The 21,070-nt window shown below is 39.4% G+C and overlaps 1 protein-coding gene across 15 annotated transcripts in view; it reads left to right on the top strand.

Moving 5' to 3' along the window:
- The window catches only part of Numb (NUMB endocytic adaptor protein), a 113,364-nt gene that overhangs the window by 68,905 nt on the left and 23,389 nt on the right, over positions 1 to 21,070 (top strand). For 8 of the 15 annotated variants that reach the window (XM_076551025.1, XM_076551032.1, XM_042260893.2 and 5 more), the window contains one exon: positions 5,358 to 5,432. In XM_076551025.1, coding sequence (XP_076407140.1) covers positions 5,358 to 5,432 — 75 coding nt within the window. Of the gene's footprint in view, positions 1 to 5,357; positions 5,433 to 11,964; positions 11,998 to 21,070 lie in introns of all 15 variants that reach the window. The other 7 variants (XM_076551021.1, XM_076551019.1, XM_076551030.1 and 4 more) reach the window with 1 other exon arrangement.

Raw genomic sequence — 21,070 nt, 5'->3', positions numbered from 1 at the left:
TAGTCCTGTAGTTTAATTAGGAAAGGTGTGGCAAGACAACAGTGAGGGAAATACTGAGCTGAAATCCTGCTTGAGCCATAAGTAGGGCCACAAAATGGGTGACTGCTTTGTCTGGGCGGCCACTTTGTTTTGAAGAATAGCATTAAATAAATGCATGTAAGAACAGTAAACTATGGAGCCATTATTTCAACAGGACAGTTTTACATGTACTTTATTTAACAGATAGTATTCGGTAGTTGGAAAAGACCTGAGTTCTGTTCTTGACTTTGTCAGTTTACTAGTTGATATGAGTTTGACTCTACTGGTTTAACTTTATTGACACTTTGTAAAAGAAAAAGTTTGGACCTATGAAATTCTTTCCAGTACTGAACTTCCACAGTTATATGTCATGACTTACTCAGAAGTAATTATAATCCAGATTTTAAAGATGAGAATATTTTAATTTGACTTGTTACTACACTTGGGTTAAAGACACAAAACTTTGATACTGTTTTCTGTATATTTGCATACAATATTTGCTATATGAATAATGTAATCTATATATGCATGATGAAATTCTTCCTAGTTTGTTACAATGAGTGATGATTATGTTGCTTTTTGCTATGCTGGGAAGTACTCCTGTGTGGTCTCTCACATCAGGCTCTGTGCTTCTTCCCGTGGACAACATGACCAAAGTGGGGGCGGGGCTTCTAACTTTTAACTTTTTCAAAAAGGGGGAAAAATGATTTCATTCATGAAGAATGCAATTCCACATAGTAGCTTTTCTAGTGCACATTTTTATGAATAAAAGTCCCTTACTCAGAGAGTTTGTAAAAGGCATAAACAAAAGAAGCTCCAGAGTCACATATTTTAGCCATTAAAGCATAAGTCAGCTGCAGTTTTGCAGTGAGATAGTGTCTCAGAGGAAAAGAGACCTTTGAAATGGTGTTGATTTCAGTGGACGTGTTCTTTCAGTCTACTGAGGCTCAGGGCCGATTTCTGTTTTCACGTTTCTAAACAGAATGCTACTAAGAGTCAGCACAAATATAAAATACTTTAGTTTTTTGCTTTTTATCAAATCTTCTTTCTTTGTTATTGTTGGCATGAATAGTCACATGTGGCCAATTGAATTGATTTACATGGTAGAATGAAAATGACTAGAAAATCTTGTATTCATTTCTAGAATCTAAAGCTAGTTCATATACATCTGTATTAGGGATAAGAATGTGAGGAGATGGCTACCACAGACCCAAAGAAATTAAGTTATGTAAGCATTTTATAACTTAGGCTGACGATTTTGAAAATGTAATGAACTATGAATGTTATAGATACATTATTAAAATTGACTAAGGTAGAAAAATAAAAGTTGAACAGGCCTTAGCCATGAGTAAAATGAGAAAGCTGTTTGAATGTTTTGGATTTTTTGGTTTGTTTTTTGGGGGTTCTGGATGGTTGGTTGAGACAGGATTTCTCTGTGTGGCCCCGGCTGTCATGGAACTCTATCTGTAGACCAGGCTGGCCTTGAACTCACAGAGATCCACCACCCAGCAAGAGAGCTATTTTTAAAATTGATAAATTCTCTAAACGACCCAGTAGACATGGTCTTAAGGACCATTGTTTCCAAAACCCTATGAGAATTATTTCTAGCCAGGCAGTGGTGGCACGTGCCTTTAATCCCAGCACTTGGGAGGTAGAAGCAGGTGACTCTCTTGTGAGTTCCAGGACAGCTTAGTCTATAGAGCGAGTTCCAGAGAAACCCTGTCTCGAAAAACCAAAATAAAAAATTTTTTAAAAAGAATTATTTCTATTTTATTTAGATATATTGAAATACATAGAAAACATGGGCAGTTTTACAGATTGGTGGAATTAACAAAATACTATACAACCTAGTAAAGATATCACAGAAGCAAAAAAAAAAAATTACAGTAGTTAGACTTTGGGCTTTTCTGTTTTGTTTTTGTTTGTTTATTTGTTTGGTTTGGTTTTTTGAGACAGGGTTTCTCTGTGCAACAGTCCTGGCTGTCCTGGAACTAGAAGTATTATTCAGATCTTTTTTAAAACTTTGGACTATTTGCATATATCCATAGTAAGATATCCTAGAGATAGGGCCCAAGTCTAAATATAAACATTTATGTTTCATATATGCATTATACATATATCCTAGTGGTAATTATATATAGTATCTTTAGCATACCTGATTTTGACTGTCACCACCTGAGGCCATGTGTGGACTTTGTTACTATTTATATCATATCATATCTGTATCTCAAGTCAGTACTCAGAAAGTTCCATATTTTGGAGGACTTTGGACTTTCTTACTTAGATAGGAGAGTTGTATCTGTCTAGTTTTCAAAGCCTGTATAAGTCTGTGGTGTGCACACCACCCATTGATGGTGAGTGTGAGAACTGGGAAATCTCGGTTGGTTCAGCTCTGAAAGTCTGATCTACCAGTTAATGGAGCAGATCCTTACCTGTGCAGTCCAAGTTTAGCCAGAACTTGGGTCTCAAGCTTTTGTGCTCCTGAATAGCTATTTGCTTCTTGGATCCCTTCTGTCGCATCCTCAGTCTCCGGTTCTTTTTTTTTTTTTTTTTAATAAACGGAGAGGATACTGTGATGAAGGTGTTTTCAGTCATGCTGCTTCTGCTGCTTCATTGTCTCCTCATTACCACAGACTTCCTACAGCTCCTTGGGTCTCTCTGAGTTTAGGAGTTTCCATTCCTGGTCCTCACGTCAGAACTAGAGTACTTTTTTTTTTCCCCAGAGTTTCTTCATGCCCCATCTCACTGCTTTGGCTGTATTTTTTTAAGCTGGAGGTTCCAAAGAAGGAAGTGGGAAAAGTAAACTTAAACTTAAAAATTAGTGATGCCTCGAGTTAAGTATTCTGATTCTTCTATTTTCTTTTCAGAACTTCAGTAGCTGCTCCAATGCACTCTATCCATTATTTATGGTTTCATTTTGTGGGAGGCTTAGGGTCTGTGTACTAAGTGTTCTCCATCTTACCTAGAACCAGATTCTGAATTGCCTTTAAGAAAGCACATGTACCCAGCACTCGGGAGGTAGAGGCAGGCGGATCTCTGTGAGTTCAAGGCTAGCCTGGGCTACAGAGTGAGTTCCAGGAAAGGTGCAAAGCTACACAGACAAACCCTGTCGGGGGGGGGGGGGGGGGGGAACACCACCACCAACAAAAAAAAAAAAAAAAGAAGAAGAAGAAGAAAGAAAGCACACGTGGAGCCAGAAAATGGTGGTGTTTTGTTGGTTGTTTTGCTCTTTTGGGGGCCCCACCACCCAGCTCCCAAATAAATCACACATGGAAGCTTATTATTACTTATAAATGCCTGGCCTTAGCTTAGCTTATTGCTAGCCAGCTTTTCTTAACTTTATTTATATATTTATGTATTTGTTTGTTTGTTTGGTTTGGTTTTTGAGACAGGGTTTCTCTGTATAGCTTTGGTGCCTGTCTGGAACTCACTCTATAGCCCGGGCTGGTCTCAAACTCACAGAGATCCGCCTGCCTCTGCCTCCCAAGTGCTGGGATTAAAGGTGTGCCCCACCACCGCCTGGCTTACTTTTCTTCACTTTAAATTATCCCATCTATCTTTTGCCTCTGGGCTTTTACCTTTTTCTATTTCTGTAGTCTTTCTTTCTTACTCAGTTGCTGGTCGTGTAGCTGGGTGGCTGGCCCATTTCGTCAGCCCTCCTCCTTCTCCTCTCTTTTTTTTCTCCCAGAGTTTTCGTATTTATTCTCTCTGCCTGCCAGCCCCGCCTATCCTTTCTCCTGCCTCCTATTGGCCATTCAGCTCTTTATTAGACCATCAGGTGTTTTAGTAACACAGCTTCACAGAGTTAAACAAATGCAACATAAACAAAAGTAACACACCTTAAAATAATATTCCACAACAGTGGTAGCCAGACACTTTTCTCTGTCCCACCCTAGTCCTGCAGTCCCACAGCCACTTTTAAAAGAATCATTCAGAGGCTTAATATTAATTACAAACTGTTTGGTCTATTGCTGAGACTTATAGCTAGCTAGCTCTCCATTTTAAATTAACCCATTTTTATTAATCTGTGTATTGCCACATGACTGTGGTATTACTCTGCTGGCCTGTTGCTCCTTGGGTAGCAAGCTGGCATCTGCTCTGACTCCACCTATCTTCTGTCTGTATCTTTGCTTGGATTTCCCACCTGGCTATAACCTGTCTTGCCATAGGCCAAAACAGCTTCTCTATTAACCAATAATAGCAACACATTCATAACATACAGAAAGACCATCCCACAGCACACCTTTAATCCCAGCACTAAAGATGCAGAGTCAGGCACTTTTCAGGCCAGCCTGGTCTACAAAACAAGTTCCAGGACATCCAGGGCTACATAGAGAAACTCTGTCTTGAAAAACAAAAACAAAAGAAAGAAAAGAGAAAGCACTTATAGGTCATGTATGATGATGCACACCTGTAGTCCCAGCCACTCCAGAGGCTGAGATAGGAAGATCATGAGTTCAGGGCCAGCCTAAGATGCATAACAAGACTCTTAAGATCTTGTCTATTAGGGAAGGAGGGAGGGAACCCTTAGAATATGGTATCAGGAGCATAATGCCACCACCCCTTTTGCTTTAACCTGAGACTAGTCCTATAATAAGGTTTAGTTTAAATCATAATCACCTTGCAAGTAAATTCATTCTTACATTCCCACTGTCTCTAGGGTCAAGTGCAGACTCATTTCAGTACTCAAAATCTCCATGCTCTTATAGCTCATATTCCAGGTGACAGGAATACTTGCTGATGTTTAGTTATTTTTATTACACATAATTGGTTGTGTGCTTCTCTCAGCTCATTATAATTTCTGAACCTTATAATTCCTTCCTTCTCAAACTTTACACATCTGTGTGTGCATGCATGTGTAGAGGTCAGAAGTCAGTTTGTGAGAATTGGTTCTCTCCTTCCTCCATATGGGTTCTAGGGATTGAACCCAGGTTGTCAAGTTTATTAGCAAGCACCTTATCAGCTGAGCCATCTTGCTGGTCATGTGTGTGCTTTTCCATGCTAGGTGTACATATTTTGCCTTAGGCTTGGTTTGATATGTTTTATCTGAGATAGAGGAATTGTATCTCACTTAGGCTGTTATGCACTTGATCCCATAGATTCAGGTAACATTTAGTGACTATCATACTTTTTCATTTATTCCCCTAATAATTCTAATATATTCTAAATTTCATTCCTATGAAAACACTGAGTGAATAAAATAAGATTACTTTCACTTTTCTACAACAGCCATGATTTTCTCGTTGCAGGAATTTAATTTTCTGTCATCTGCTGTCTACTAGATAAATAGCTTCTCAATAAACATCAGTAGAACTAACTCCTTTCCCTTCTCTCCACAGTACCTTGGCCACGTAGAAGTTGATGAGTCCAGAGGAATGCACATCTGTGAAGATGCTGTGAAAAGATTGAAAGCTGTATGTATTTGGTGATTGCTAATATTGATCTATATGCTGCCAATAATTCTCCAAATTATGCTTTTCACTTATTATGGCCTATATGAAATAGCATGAAATCTGATAGAAACTCATATTCTAAAACCAGCACAGAAATGTTAGAGTTAACAACTTAATTGTGATACCTGGACAATAACACTGTTAATTTTAAATCTGTAAGAAAGAGCTTTCTGGGAACAAAAGTAGAAAATGCCCGAGTGATACCTGATGAGAGGGACTTCTCATTGTCTTGACTCCGACATCTTTCTTTCTATGTCCCTCCGACACAAACAACCTACTTCCTCTTCCTTTGGCGTAAACTTGAAATGTGTAAGTCTTTTCAAGATAAATGTTTTCTTTGCCTGTTCCACCATAGAATACATCTTACATCCATATGTATTTAATGAGGGAGAGAAAACACTCACAGTTGATAAAGGATCACATTGAAGTATTGATTTCCTGTTTCCAGCACGTCTGAGGACTGCCCCCTAGCTCTCCACGCCCCTTCACTCCTGCCTTCTCCCCAGTGCGCAGCGGTCCCACTCTGCTGTGGGAGCTTTAAGCATCACTTCTGCATGTGCCTGTCCCCAACAGCATTATATTGATGTTACTTTTAGTTTGCTAGTGTAAGTTTGGCTACTAATGAGTGCTTTTTATTTCTCAGTTTGCTTAATAACCAAAACTTTTCTGTTTTATTGATAAAGTTTATGTTACTGCTTATGTATCTCCTCAGTATAAAATATGTAAAATTTAAAAATATATCAAAGAGGTAGATTGTACTTTGGAATAAATGCCTGAATCTGTTGTAGAAAGAAAAGCAGAAAAATAACTAAATGTAAAAAGCAGAACATGAACACCTCTGTGGACAAATGGGCACACATACATTCATCTGTATGTATAGAACCCTTGTATCTCGGGTTTTGGACATTTAAATTCTTAAATGATAGAAGCCTAGCAAGTTTCCTTGACTTCATCAATGTTAAGAGGACTTGTGTCTGTCTGTGTTCTGTGGTCCATGAAACTAGTTTGACAAACTTGCTCTTATATAACTATTCCTTAGTTAAATACAGACTCGGATAATTTAGCTTTCCATTTTTATCAAAATTAGTTTAAAAGAGAAATAAAAGTTTTAGGTTTTTTTCTCATAAAGTAATTCTCCATTCCTCTAGAATGATAAACTAGATGAATTTAGCTTAGGATGTTTTTAAAAAATAGTTATTTAACCTTCTTAAAAAATGTTTTTGTTTGTTTCTTTCCTCTTTCTTTTTTGAGATAGTTTCTTTGTGTAGCTCAGTACTCCAAACTGGCCTCAAGTTTCTGATCCTGGCTTGCCTCCCTAGTGCTAAAACTACAGGCATGAGCCCCTGTTCCCAGCCTAAAGAATATTTTATATCGGTGTATTACTAATCATAGGAAACAACAGAAACCCCAGGAAATGGGGAGGGGCGGAGACAGAGACGGTTCAGCAGTTAGAGGGGCTTGCTGCTCTTGACGAGGACTCAGATTCAGTTCCCAGCGCTCCCTTGAAGTGGCTTTCAGCTGCCTCTAACTCCAACTGTGGGATCTAATGCCCTCTTCTGGCAGAGGCCATCACTACATACATGTGCACAAACCCACACATATAAACACACATAATTAAAGTTAAAAATAAATCTTAATTTAAAATCCTAGGAAGCAAATAGTTTATTCTGAAACAAACTATAGTTATTAAAGTCTTAAAATTTACATTACTTAGGGTTCTGAGGCCACTGTGGAATTAGCCTCTAGAAAAATCTTTTAATTCAAGACTGGAGAGATGGCTTAGCGGTTAAGAGCACTGGCTGCTGCCCCAGAGACCAGGTTCAATTCCCAGCACTCACACGGCAGCTCACAACTGACTGTAACTCCAGTTCCAGGGCATCCGGCACCTCATACAGACACACATGCAAGCAAAACATCAGTGCATTAAAAAAGTAAATAAATATTTAAAAAGAAAATCTTTTCATTTGGGAACAATCGGTCCTCTTCTTTTTCCATGCCGAATATCAAACCCAGGGCCTCACAGGAGCCAAGCGCTCTGCCAAGTCACACATCTGGCACTACTATCTAGTTTTGTTTTTAAACTTTGGTGTCTGTCTTATTTAGGTTTTTGAGACAGTCTCAACTACCAGCACATTATCCTCCTGGGTGCATCACTTCATCTGAATCTTAACTTTAAAAAAAAAAAAATTAGAAACAGCTCTTTACTGTGTAGGAAATTTATTGTATAAAGTACAAATGAACCTCAAGATTTATAAATAGGGGCTAGAAAAATGGCTCAATGGTTAAAAGTACTGTCTGCTCTTCCGGAGGACCCAGGTTCAATGTCCAGTACCCATATGGTAGTTCACAACTGTCTGTAACTCTAGTTCCTGGGGAATCTGAGCCGCCTTCTGGCCTCCAAGAGTCCCAGGTGTATATGTGGTACATAGACATATATGCAGACAGAATACCCATGCACGTAAAATTAATTTTTAAAAAATATTTATTAAAACAAGATCTCTTCCAATTCCAGATGTCACCAGTGTTTAAATGTCTAGTTTTTATTGCTGCTGCTGCAGCTGTTGGGGCTTTTGTCTTTTTTGAGACAGGATCTCCAAGTCTTCCTGGCCTCCACTTCCCACACCCTGGAAGGACAGATACAAGCCACTCCGCTCTGCTCATCACCTAGTTTAAAGCCAATTTTTTTTGTTGAGTAGATTGTTTTTTTAATTTCACCTTTTACTTTTAAGACAAGATTGTTGTTTAAGGCCTAGGACTGTTTGAATAACATTTAGTGTATTTTTATATTCACCATAAATATAACCTAAATTTGCATTTTAAAAATTGTAGTTATGCAGGGCTAGATAGTTGGCTACAACTCACAAGGCTATAATCCCTTAGCTGGGAGCCTGAAGACAAAGATCTCTGAGGCTCACTCACCCAACCAACCAGTCTAGGTGAATTAGTACACTCTGGGTTCAGAACAATTGAGGAATACCCCTTCATCATCCTCTGGCATATCCAGGAAACTTAGGACAGTTGTATAGACCTAAATTGGCAAACATGTTAAAAAATCAAATTGGATTTTTGGGTAATAGGTAAACTTCCGTTTATTATGCTCAATAAACCATCACTGTTGTGTAGATAAGCTGCCTAGTGGAATACTGAGACCTTGCAGTTTCTAGGAAGTCTTCATGATGTTGTCTCAGGAGTCCGCATAGCGCTGTGATTTTCGTCATGTTCTCATATTTTCACTAATTAGAGATAATAGGTTCCCTTTTTTCTTTGACAGCATTCTTTTAACAGATGCCCATCTAGGATCTACATCCTGTTGTGCCCAATTCTTTTTTTTTTTTTTAGTAGTTTTTTTTATTTTTTTATTAAGAGATTTTCTATTCATTTTACATACCAACCACAGATTCCCCTGTTCTCCTTCTTCCACTCCCCAGCATTCCCTCCCAATCCACCCCCCTTTCCCACCTCCTCCAAGACAAGGTCTCCCATGGGGAGTCAGCAGAGCCTGGCACATTCAGTTGAGGCAGGTCCAAGCCCCTCCTCCCTGCACCAAGGCTGCACGAAGTGTCTCACCATAGGCACTAGGTTCCAAAAAGCCAGCTCATGCACTAGGGACAGGTCCCAATCCCACTGCCTGGGCGACTCCTAAACAGTTCAAGCTAATCAACTGTCAAATGCTATATCACTAGTGTTTGTTATTGTAAAGATCATGAAGTTTCCTGAAAGAGTTTTAAATAAATGGAAACAAGTTGTAGGAATGTATAAAGCTACAGAGAATTAAAGAAACAAAATACCTTTGGAATCTGTTTGACTATCAGAGCTTTAAAATTTGAAGAATTATGTAACTCAGGTACCATTTAAGCAGCAAAACAGACATATTAAGCTTGTCATGTGAATGGCCTGTAAACCAAAAAATTCTATTTCTGCTGGTTTTAACTTTGTGGGGAATTGAAAATCATTTACAAGTATAGTTGCATGGAGACCCTCCCAGAAATGGTCCCTTGTAATTTAGAATTACTTTAACTTGTATTAGAGATCATCATGAAAGTTGACATTCTCCAGTGAAGAAAATAGTTGGGATAGTTTTTTAAATGTGTACCTCAGACCATTTCTTACCCTCATGTACATAAAGTAACAAGTATTTTTAACTCAATTATTTTGTGACATAACTCAAGCTACTACAAATCTTAGATTGCATAGAATAAATTTCAGAAATGGCTGTTGCTTAGTTGTGTTACCTGTATGTTACAGGGTGATGAATATTGTCACTTAGTAGTGAGCTCTATAATTATTGAATCAGGCTTTGCCTTGCTTTACTGTGATCCAAAAACACCTTTCATTGTAGAAGGCTATTTCATTCCATTGTCTTCTGAATGTCTCTCTTTTCTCTGCCTTGATTTTAGATTTATTTCATTATATAACTAGTTCCTAGTATGTTGGGTTTTTATTCACTATTTGATATATTTGTTTTAATATATGTTCTTATTTTAGCAGGTAAAAGAATCATAACATGTTTTTTAAAAGAACATTAATATTTTCTAATCCATTATCTGTCTCTTATGCATTTTGCATGTCACCTTTTTTCATTAACATCTGGGGTCTTTTATAAAAAAAAGAAGAAAATCCCATCTTTAACAAGAGCTTTTCTAGGAGCTGAATTAAATATTAACTGTCACTCCCACCCCACCCCGCGAGAATGGTGAATCTTTAACATTGGCTGCATCCTTGAAAGCTGAGCATTACTCACAGTCTAACAAAACTAGGGCCACCAAACTTGGCAGCAGAAATCATTTTAGTCCTGCTGTGACAGCTACCTGGATAACATGATCATTTTTCCAGCTTCAGTTTAGAGTATCTTGTGGAAATATTTGATGCCATTTGTGACTTTCAAAACTTAAGGGAAAACATTGTAGTGTTTAAAGATTTATTTATTTATTATGTATACAGAAGAGGGCGCCAGATTTCATTACAGAGGGTTGTGAGCCACCATGTGGGTGCTAGGAATTGAACTCAGGACCTCTGGAAGAGCAGTTCGGTGCTCTTAACCTCTGAGCCATCTCTCCAGCCCCATTGTAGTGTTTAAAAGCACTAAATGAGTTCAAAAACTGGGAGACCCAAATTTCAGCATAGTTGTCTTTTACTAGACATTTTTGCAGCTACAAAAGTTGGTTATAAAAAGTAAAGGATTAAAAGTATAGTTCAGCCCTAGGAAGCGAATATAAAGCTGGGTTGGGGAGGAGGGGTAGAACCTATCTACTTTGCAAACATTCTTCAAATTTCCTTAATAATCAGTTTGTATAAATGGTGCTTTAAAACTGATGGTAGGGCTAGTTGTGGTGGTGAACCCCTTTACTGCCAGCACTCAGAAGGCAGAGGCAGATCTATCTCTGAGTTTCAGGCCAGTGAGTTCCAGGCTGCATAGTAAGACCCTGTTTCAACAAAACAAAAGAAATTGATGGTAGGACCATAGATTGTTAATGGCTTCCTTATCCTGATGGTTGATAATTGTTTATATTCATGCAAGAGTCTTTGTTTTAAAAGAACAGTTAAAAAGAAAACAAAACCCTGTTTCCTAAATTTCATTTGTGGCTCATGAACATAATTTGGTTCTCCAATATTTTTTCTGTGCCCCAGTGTAAACATTAGCCTTAGATCTTTCATAATGATTTATTCTGACTTGGAATAGATCCTCCTAGTTCTGTGTGTTGTAGAATTGCTGAGCACACACTTACACTAATGAATGTGGACCACCTGTGACTAAGCTCCCTGAATTAGAAAAGGTGTGGCAAGAACTGTTGAGGTGTGCTCATGATTTAGCATATGGGTTGCCATTTTTGTGTTTTCTTAAGTTTTTCAATTCCAGGGCATCAAACTCAGAACCTAACAGCATGCCAACAAGGTGGTGGTTTGCTTTTGGTCTGGGATCTCACTATGAAGGCCTTCACAGGTTCCTGTTCTCTTTTTATTTCTTTAAGAGGCAGGTTTTTATTATGATGTCAAGGCTGACCAAGAATTCCCAGGGTCAGGCAGCCTTGCCTCAGCCTCCTCAAGAGCTAAGATGATGGGCACATGCCACCACATTTGACTACCATTGATTTTAAGTAGAAAAATGTATGTAGAACTAAGCTTCTATTTGTTACTATTGTGCATTTTAAATACCAAGTTGTGCCCAACTGGTATGGCCTAATCTTTTTCTCTGCTGCCAAATTTGGATAATCGCTGTTGGAAAAAGAGATTCCTAGTTAAGTGTTTGCACTGCATGAATCCAGCTCTGAATTCCTCTTTCCGGGATCCTCAGGTCATACAGTGTGCTGCCCTGTGTTTCATGCACCTTTCCTTTTCCCTGTCACTCCTGGTATGGATAACTCTTTAAAACTCTCATCCCTCCCCTTCTCCCACTTTCCTTCTCTTCTACTTCTGTATGTGCTTAATTGATGTGACACCCTGGGACATTTAGCCTATACAATAATAGCACTCGACTTGTCCCCTGTTCCTGCAGGAAAGGAAGTTCTTCAAAGGCTTCTTTGGAAAAGTAAGTTTAATGCCATGACTGTGCTTATTCTATAAGGAGTTCCACCCCAGTATAGCACTGACATGCTAACAGAATAAAGCCTTGACACAAACAGAAATAGATTTGACTGTATCTGAAAATAGTGAAGTAGTTGCTGTCTATGGTTTTACCTGTTTTTCTTTTGATACTTAATCTCATTTCTAGGAAAGCCCAATAAATGAATCAAGTAAGTTTTTTTAATGATCTCTTCAGCACCTGCTATTAGATAAACTCTATTTCATCTTTCAAAACTGTTTTGTTAGTATATTAACTATATTTTTAACAGGTAGGTTTTAGTTAGGGCCCAAAACTGACAGAAATAGGAAGAAATATTAGATTCAGGTAAAAATTTAAAGTACCCCAAACTTTACATTCAATACTATTACTATTTTTGAAATCTAAGTTAAATTTCATGAGAATAAATGAAAGTACATAAATTTATCTTTGAAGATTCTGCTGTGATCTTTAACCTGTATTGCTGATCTAGGAAAATCTGTCTCAATTAATTGTCTACCAAAATCTGCTGCATGGATGCTGTTTATGTAGGTACTCTGGTATTTTTCTAGTGATACTTGTTCACTACTCAGATCTTCAGAAGTACCAGAGCAAGGAATGTACCTCAGTGGTACAGTGCTTGCCCAGAATTAGCATGCTTAAGGCCCGGGCTTCTGTCTTCAACACTAGAACAAAATAGAATAAAAGAGGCTAAAGAGATGGCCCGTTAAGAGTGATTGCTGCTTTTATAGGACCTGAGTTCAGTTCCCAGCACCCACTTTGGGTAGCTCACAACTAGTCCATAGGCCAACCTAATCTAGACAGCCCCTCAATTAGACACTGTTCCCAGGTGATTTCAGATTCTGCCAAGTTGACAATACTGTCACAACCCCAAATTTATATGAGATATGAAAAAATTATGAATCACTTTAATCTTTAAATAACACTGAATTATTATTCTCCTTTATACAGTGAGGAAACTGAGGTTTCAGCTGAGGTTAAGTGGCCTCCTTAATCCCAGATCCAATAAATTGATAGGAGTTTGGATGTGAACCTAGATAATCTGTCTCCGAGTCTATACTCTTAACCACTGTGCTATACACAATCACTTTTGTTTTTCTGTTTTCTTTTGTAATGCTGGGGGTTACACATGCCAGGCCAGTGTTCTACTGTGAACTATATCCATAGCCTTTTTTTTTTACTTTCTCTTTTGGGGTGACGAGTTTTCTGTCCCCACCGCCTGGTTCCAAATAAGTGACACAGAGGCTTAATATTACTTATAAATACTCGGCTGATAGCTCAGGCTTGTTACTGGCTAACTCTTACACTTAAATTAACCCATATTTCTATTTGTGCTTTGCCACATGGCTCATGGCTTGTTACCTCATTTTCTACACATCCCTTTTGCTCAGCAGCTGGCTGGTGTCTCTCCTGACTCCGCCTTCCTTCCCATCATTCTCAGTTTGGCTTTCCCACCTAACTTCCTGCCTAGCTACTGGCCTATCAGCTTCTTATTAACCAATAAGAGTAATATGTATTCATAATGTAGAAAAGGATTGTTCCACAGCAAGGTATGATCTTACTAATTTGCTGGCCTTGAATTTAGTGATTCTCTTAAATAGCTGGGATTACATACCTGTGCTAACAGGCTTCCATTCTCCTATGTGTTGGAGGGTAGGGAGCTATTATTTGAGGTTTTTGAGACAAGGTCTCATGTATCCTAGGATGGCCTAGAACTTGCTTTCTAGCTGAGGATCACCTGAATCTCTCATTCTCCTGGCTCTGCCTCCAGAAGTGCTGGGGTTACAGGAGTGTACCACTGTGCCTAGTACTGCAAAACCAAGATGTCATGCATGTTAAGCAAGCACTCAACCAACTGAGCTACATCCCTGACCATCTGACTTTCATTTTAAAGAGCCAATAATTGTCTTTGATTTTATTCCCAGTAAATTACTTCTTTTGTTTGGTGGTTTTTTGTTTTTGTTTGTTTGTTTGCTTGTTTGTTTGTTTGTTTTTGAGACAGGGTTTCTTTGTGTAACAGCCCTACCTGTCCTGGAATCGCTCTGTAGACCAGGCTGGTCTCAAACTCAGATATTCACCTGTCTCTGCCTCCCTAGTGCTGGGATTAAAGGCATGTGCCGCCGCCACTCAGCATAAATTACTTTTTTATTATAGTTTTTTAAAAACCATTTTTCTTCTACCAGGGAACTCCTACAGCTGATAAACTCCTTCAGTAAAGTGGCAGTATACAAGATCAACTCAGAAAGTCAGTAGCCCTACTATACACAAATGATAAAAGGGCTGAGAAAGAAGTCAGAGAAACATCACCCTTTACAATAGCCACAAATAATATAAAATACCTTGGGATAACACTAACTAAACAAGTTAAGGACCTTTTGATAAGAACTTTAAATCTCTAAAGAAAGAAATTGAAGAAGATATCAGAAAATGGAAGGATCTCCCATGCTCATGGATAGGCAGGATTAACATAGTAAAAATGGCAATCTTACCAAAAAGCAATCGAAAGATTCAATGCAATCCCCATCAAAATCCCAACACAATTCTTCACAGACTTGGAAAGAAAAATATTCAACTTCATATGGAAAAACAAAAGACCCAGGATAGCTAAAAGAATCCTGTATAATAAAGCAACCTCTGGAGGAATTACCATCCCTGACATCAAGCTCTACTATAGAGCCATAGTAATAAAAACAGCTTTGTACTGGTATAAAAACCATTTTTCGGGGGCTGGAGAGATGGCTCAGAGGTTAAGAGCACTGACTACTCTCCCAGAGGTCCTGAGTTCAATTCCCAGCACCCACATGGTGGCTCACAACTATCTGTAATGAGATCTGGTGCCCTCTTCTGGTGTACATAATAAATAAATAAATCTAAAAAAAAAACAAAAACAAAAACAAAAAAATTTTTCCCCAGTGGTTTAAACTAATTCATGGAACAGAGGTCCTGGAGCATGATAGATAAGCACTGTGCCACTGAGCTTGAGCTCTATCCCCCTCTGCCTCTCCCACCTCTCCCTCCCTCTCAGAGACAGTGTCTTGTTAGTTAATCAGTCAGGCCTTAAACACATGTAGAGCCTAGTCTACCACTCATGTTGCTCTTGGTTTCTGCACATCACCATGCCTGGCTCTAACACTTCATTTTAATTTAGAGATTTTTGTTTGTTTGTTTATTGATAAAGGGTCTCTATTATGTAGCCCTGGCTGTCCTGGAATTTGCTGTGTAGACCAGGCTGGTCTTGAACTCACAGAGATCCACCTGCTGCTGTCTCCTAAATTCTGGGATTAAAGACATTGTGCCATCACACTCAGATTATATGGAAATTTTTGAATAGTGATGAAGTGTTGTGTACCTGTAATCCCAGCACTTGAGAAGCTGAGGCAGGAGAATTGCCATAAGTTTAAGGTCAGTCTGGGCCATATAGTGAGTTCTAGACTAGTTAGGGCCTCACAGCAAGGAACAGCTTCAAGAATAAAAAGAAACAAATTAGTCAGTCCTGCTAGTGACTTTTACTCCCACCATAGTTGCTTAAAAAACACTAAGCAGTCTTAGCATGACATCCATGAATATATATGACTGTAAGAATTATTTTCCTGGGCTAAAGAAATGGCTTAGTAGTTAAGAGTCCTTGTTCTTTCAAGAACCTGGGTTCAGTTCTCTGCACCTACAACTGTCTGTAACTCCAGTTCCACAGGATCTGGTACCATCTTCTGGCCTCTGCAGACACTGGACACTCATATGGTACACAGACATACATGCAGGCAGAACACTGAAATGCATTTAATAAAATGTTTACTTCAAAGATTTTTAGTGCTTTTTGAGGCCATGTTCCAGAACAGACAAAGCTATATGATAGACTCTGCCTCTAAATGTACAAATAGTTTTTATCTTCTAGGGAGGGGTCCTTTTACAGTAGAACAGTTTTGTTATATAGTTTATAAAATGACAGTCAGGTTCATTCACTGAGTCCAGGAAAAGAAGAGGGAAAAAGCATTACTAAGACGCTCACAGGAATGTGCCCTGACACTTTCCTTAATGTTGAGCCTTTCAGGCTTTCCAGCTGTCCTCACTCTTCTGTGCATTCATCTCTAAGAAACAGGACAAAAAGACTTGATGTGTGGAGTTTGTTAGCTGAGCTTTTGTTTAATGAAAGCTGAAGTAAACGTTTTTAACTTTTTTTTATCACATGTAGAGCGTGTGTGTGTGTGTGTGTGTGTACACTTGTGCATGGTGCACATATAGATTCAGAGGACAGTTTTCCTTCCACCATGTGGTCCCCAGGAATGGAACTCAGGTCATCAGGCTTGGCAGCAAGTGCCTTAATCTGCTAAACCATCTCAGTCACCCTATAAATGAAGAATCTTTTACAGGAATATTTGATGGGCCAGGCATGTTGCTACACAGGTAATCTCGACTGTTCAGGAGACTGAGGTAGGATGATTGCAAAATTGGGATTTTTAGTAAGACCTTAACTCAGACTAAAAATGAAAAGTGGGTGTAGTTCAGCAGTAGAACAGTTGCTTAGCATGTATAAGGCCCTAGGTTCAATCTTCAAGATGTGTGTGTGTGTGTGTGTGTGTGTGTGTGTGTGTGTGTGTGTGTGTGTGTGTGTGTCTAAATAGTAGGGGGGATAGTAGTGTTTGTACACCTTTAATTCTTGTGTGTAGAAGAGGAAGCCAAAGAATCAGGAGTTCAAAAGGCTCATCTATATACTAAGATTGAGGCCAGCCTGAGCTACATGAACCCTTATCTCAAAAAAAACAAAGTATAAATAGCAGGTATATGGAGTTGTTGGTTGGTTGGTTGGTTGGTTTTTTTGAGACATGGTTTCTCTGTGTAAACAGTTCTGAATGTCCTGGAACTCACAGAGATCCGCCTGCCTCTGCCTCCCGAGTGCTGCGATTAAAAGTGTGTGCCACCACCACCCAGCAGGTAGTGTTTTTATTAGTACAGCGCCTCATAAGTTATAATGCTATCCTAGTGTTTGAGCCTGTGTGGTTTAATGGTCCACAATAAAGAGAACAGTAATTTTGTTGTTGTTGTTGTTTTTGTTTTTTGTTTTTCAAGACAGGGTTTCTCTGTGTTGTTTTGGTGCCTGTCCTGGAACTCACTCTGTAGACCAGGCTGGCCCTGAACTCACAGAGATCCGCCTGGCTCTGCCTCCCGAGTGCTGGGATTAAAGGCGTGCACCACCACCGCCCGGCTAGTAATTTTTTACAGCACACACTTTTACAATGAAGTGAGGAGGTGAAAGAAGTTAGTCTTGATTTCAATTCATTAGTCACAGCCAAGAAGCTGCCTTCATCATCTCGAATTTCAACTCTTGACCCAACCACTGTTGCTTACCTCCATGGTGACAGCAATGCTTCCAGAAACTTCAGTAATAAAAGCGTAGACATCTGATTGATTATAGAACTGTACCATGAACATCTAAAAAGAAAGGGAGGGTAACTGGACCTGAGCTTAACTTTTTCCAAACTAGCTAATTGCTCTCTGCAGTCCATTAGTATACTCAGCTTTTGAGAAATTATTATATGCACCTCATGCCTTTTGTACAAATGTCATGTTTAACAAATACGTTATTTCCAAGTAGCTACATGACACATAAACATTTTTTTGTTTGTTTGTTTTTTGTTTTTCAATGTCCTGAGATTAAAGGACTACACTACCACCACCTGGCATAAGACTATTTGTTTTGTTTTGTTTGAGACAGGGTTTCTCTGTGTAACCATCCTGGCTGTCCTGGAACTTGCTCTGTAGACCGACCTAGCCTCAAACTCTCAGAGATCTGCCTACCTCTCACTTAACCATTTGAAAGGAGTTTATAATATGTTTGATAAGTCTTACAGGCTATGTAGTCTCTATTCCCATTTTATGAGAGAACCAACTCTATAGATGAAAACTATACTAATAGAGTTACCAATAGTTACACTGAGCTTTGTAGCTTACAATGAACTCTGGCCTACTTTTATTTATTTATTCATTCATTCATTCATTCATTCATTTATTTTTAATGCCGAATGCTGTTTATTGAAGGAGGGAAGAGGTCTTAAATACAGACTTACAGCACAATGGGAGAACCTCGGAGGGCAGAAGTTCGCTACCAATGTTTTACAATCTTGCATCTAAGCTGTTAATGCCCATTATGTAGGATACACAGACAAGGAACTTCCCTTAAGCATTCAGGATGCTGGAACCGGGCAGGGAATTAGCATAGGGAGGATATCAAGGTCAAGGTCTGAAAGCAAGGCAACAGTTACCCAAAACGGGGACCAGGGCCCTACAGGTCCCCCTTTTACTAAAAAATGAGCTTCTGACTTAGGTTGCCTGGGACATCAGCAGGTCGCCTTACCTGTCATGGAGATGCCTGCCCAGGCCACACAGGTACTCTGTCTTAGGTTGGGGAGCGCCCCCCAGGTATTACCCATCTCTGAATACTCATTATCATACAGGCTCAATCGTGTGTGAGTTGCAGAGTTAACTGCTGCCAAAGATCTCAAAGTGCTGGCCTACTTTCTAGTTTGCTACTTAACAACATCTGGTGAATTGCCTGGTGGTTCATGAGGCTGCATTTTACAAGCACATAAAGACAAGCTCAAGAGTCACCTACTTAGTACATTTCACCATATGCTAAAATCAGAATTTTTCTGAAATTTGGTGCAGATATCTTTGCCCTACCCCATGTCAGTATCATCTCATTTAAAAGCACTGACCTGCTTTCCTTAGGTCTACTTTCATTAGAATGAATGGAGAAGAAGTACATAACACAGAGGACGCTAGACATGGATTGCACTGCTTGCAGATACTTAGATATTGAGTACTCTGACAAAAAAGCCAGGTTATCTCAGAGAAAGTAGCATGCATTCTGTGTGAAAGGTAGCTTGAGCTGAGCATCTGTGCCCTGGACTGTGTTTCTCACAGTCCTAGAAGTTTCATGTTACCTTCAGTCTGTCTGGCTAGTCATCTTGTTGTCTTGTCTGCCTTGAACTCTGTAGGAATCTAAGTTTGTGACCTTATCTAAGCTATTATGTCACTTATTTCTGACCTATAAAAATTACTAGGAATATCGTATCTGTGCAAGTTAGTTGTAAGTTAGCCATGAGCTATATCTTTCCCAACCTCTGGGTCCTTTTCTTCCTTATTGTTTTTTAAATTCCTGAACTCTTCCTTACATTAATTTTATATCCTTCAGTTTCTTCTTAGATAGTTTTTAGGATTTGCTTTATTTTCCCTTTTGAAAGTACATTTCCTGTACTGGGAAGATAGCTTAGGGAAGCAAGCACAGGATCTGAGTGTGAACCCCAGCACCCAGGTGAAAACGGTGGGCCAAGTGTGATAGCACACACGCATTGGTAATCCCGGTGCGGAAGAGGCAGAGACGGGAGGCCTGGGGCTCCCTGCCCAGACAGTCTGGCCTCATCTCAAAGGAAGCAGACAGTGTTTCTGAGGAGAACACCTGAAGTTGTCTTCTGGCCTCTGCACACACACATACACACACACACACACACACACACACACCCCACACAGAGGAAAGTATATTAGGACAAATCCTTGAAAGGGAAGGAGGAACGAACAAGAAGTAACCAGTAACCACAAGGCTTTCACAGTCACCTTTGTGTCATTTTTTTCTTATGTGTAAGCACTTAGTCTTTTAAGGATCTTAGTCACTGACCTTTTCTAGGTTTAAAGGGGTAAATTGTTAATTTTCAGAAGGCAATCCTCATATATTCATAGCATCTCAGTCGTTCTCAAGTCATCATTAGTATATAAAACATGTTAGAGAATGTGCTATCTATCCTTAGGCAAAGATGAATAAGATGTCTTGATTTTCATAGCACAATTACTCTCTTGTTTTAGATAACTTTTATACTTCTTTTTTCCTTAAACTTTCAGCATTTCCCAGCATTTGGGAGGCAGAGGCAGGTGGATCTCTGTGAGTTTGAGGCCACCCTGGTCTACATACTGAGTTCCAAGACAGATACATAGTAAGATCCTGTCTCAAAAAACAAAACAAAAAAACTCTTTCAGCATTTATTTATTAATTAATTTTATGTGCATTGGAGTTTTGCCTGCATTTATGTCTATGTGAGAATGTCAGATCACTTAGAGCTGGATTATAGACAGTTGTGATCCACCATGTGGGTGCTGGGAATTGAACCTGGGTCCACTGAAAGAGCAGCCAGTGCTCTTAACTGCTAAGCCACCTCTCCTGCCCCCAAAATTTCTTACTCTGTTTTTTTCAGCTTGCCTCTTGCTTCACTGAGAAGATGAAACTGACCTGGAAGGGCTGAGGCTTGTAGCTGTAGGAGAGGAGAGCACTTGCCTGGCTCAAGTGAGGTTCTGGTCGCAGCCTTAGGTCACATCCACTTGCCTGCCTGTAATCTGTGCCCATATGCTTTTGTTTCTTTCCTTTCGTTTGGTTTGGTTTGGTTTTGAAACAGGGCTTCCCCAGGTAGGAAAAGCTGACCTCTCGGAATCCTCTTGCCTCTGCCTTCTGCGGGCTGGGATTGACAGGCACGCCCCTTCATGCCCCGCTTCCATTAGTGTCTTACTGTTTCAGCTCTTACTGCAATCCCCTTTCCTCCGTAGTCTTTTCTTCAGTGGAATGTCCTAAACATGAAACACATTTTTAGAGACTCTCCTTGGTGTCTTCAGATGTGCCATCCTGTCTTTTGTTGATTGCACTCACAACCACCATTGCCTTGGCCCCTGGCTCTCCACTAAAGCTGGTCCTTTCAAGTCTCTCATGTTATTGCAGTGACTCTACCACCCTGATCCCAGACTGTTACCAGCATTTGACAGTCTGGCTCACCTTGAAACATTGTTCAGCCTCTGCCTAAATACTTCTTAGTTTTAGATATTTCTCTACATGCTACTCTCCCTAGATGATGTCACCCAATGCTGTGTTATGCCAGGAATTCTGAACTTTGTACTCGTATTTCTGTTATGGAAATTGTATATAGGATCAAAGACCGATTCTGGAGCCACTTGTGTTTAATTCTGCCCAAACACTTAGAAGCTTTGTGGTTTATACCTACCTCAG

The sequence above is a fragment of the Peromyscus maniculatus genome, chromosome 14 (genome assembly GCF_049852395.1).
Source record: "Peromyscus maniculatus bairdii isolate BWxNUB_F1_BW_parent chromosome 14, HU_Pman_BW_mat_3.1, whole genome shotgun sequence".
Classification (NCBI taxonomy): domain Eukaryota; kingdom Metazoa; phylum Chordata; class Mammalia; order Rodentia; family Cricetidae; genus Peromyscus; species Peromyscus maniculatus.
This window is presented reverse-complemented; position numbering and strand designations above follow the sequence as displayed.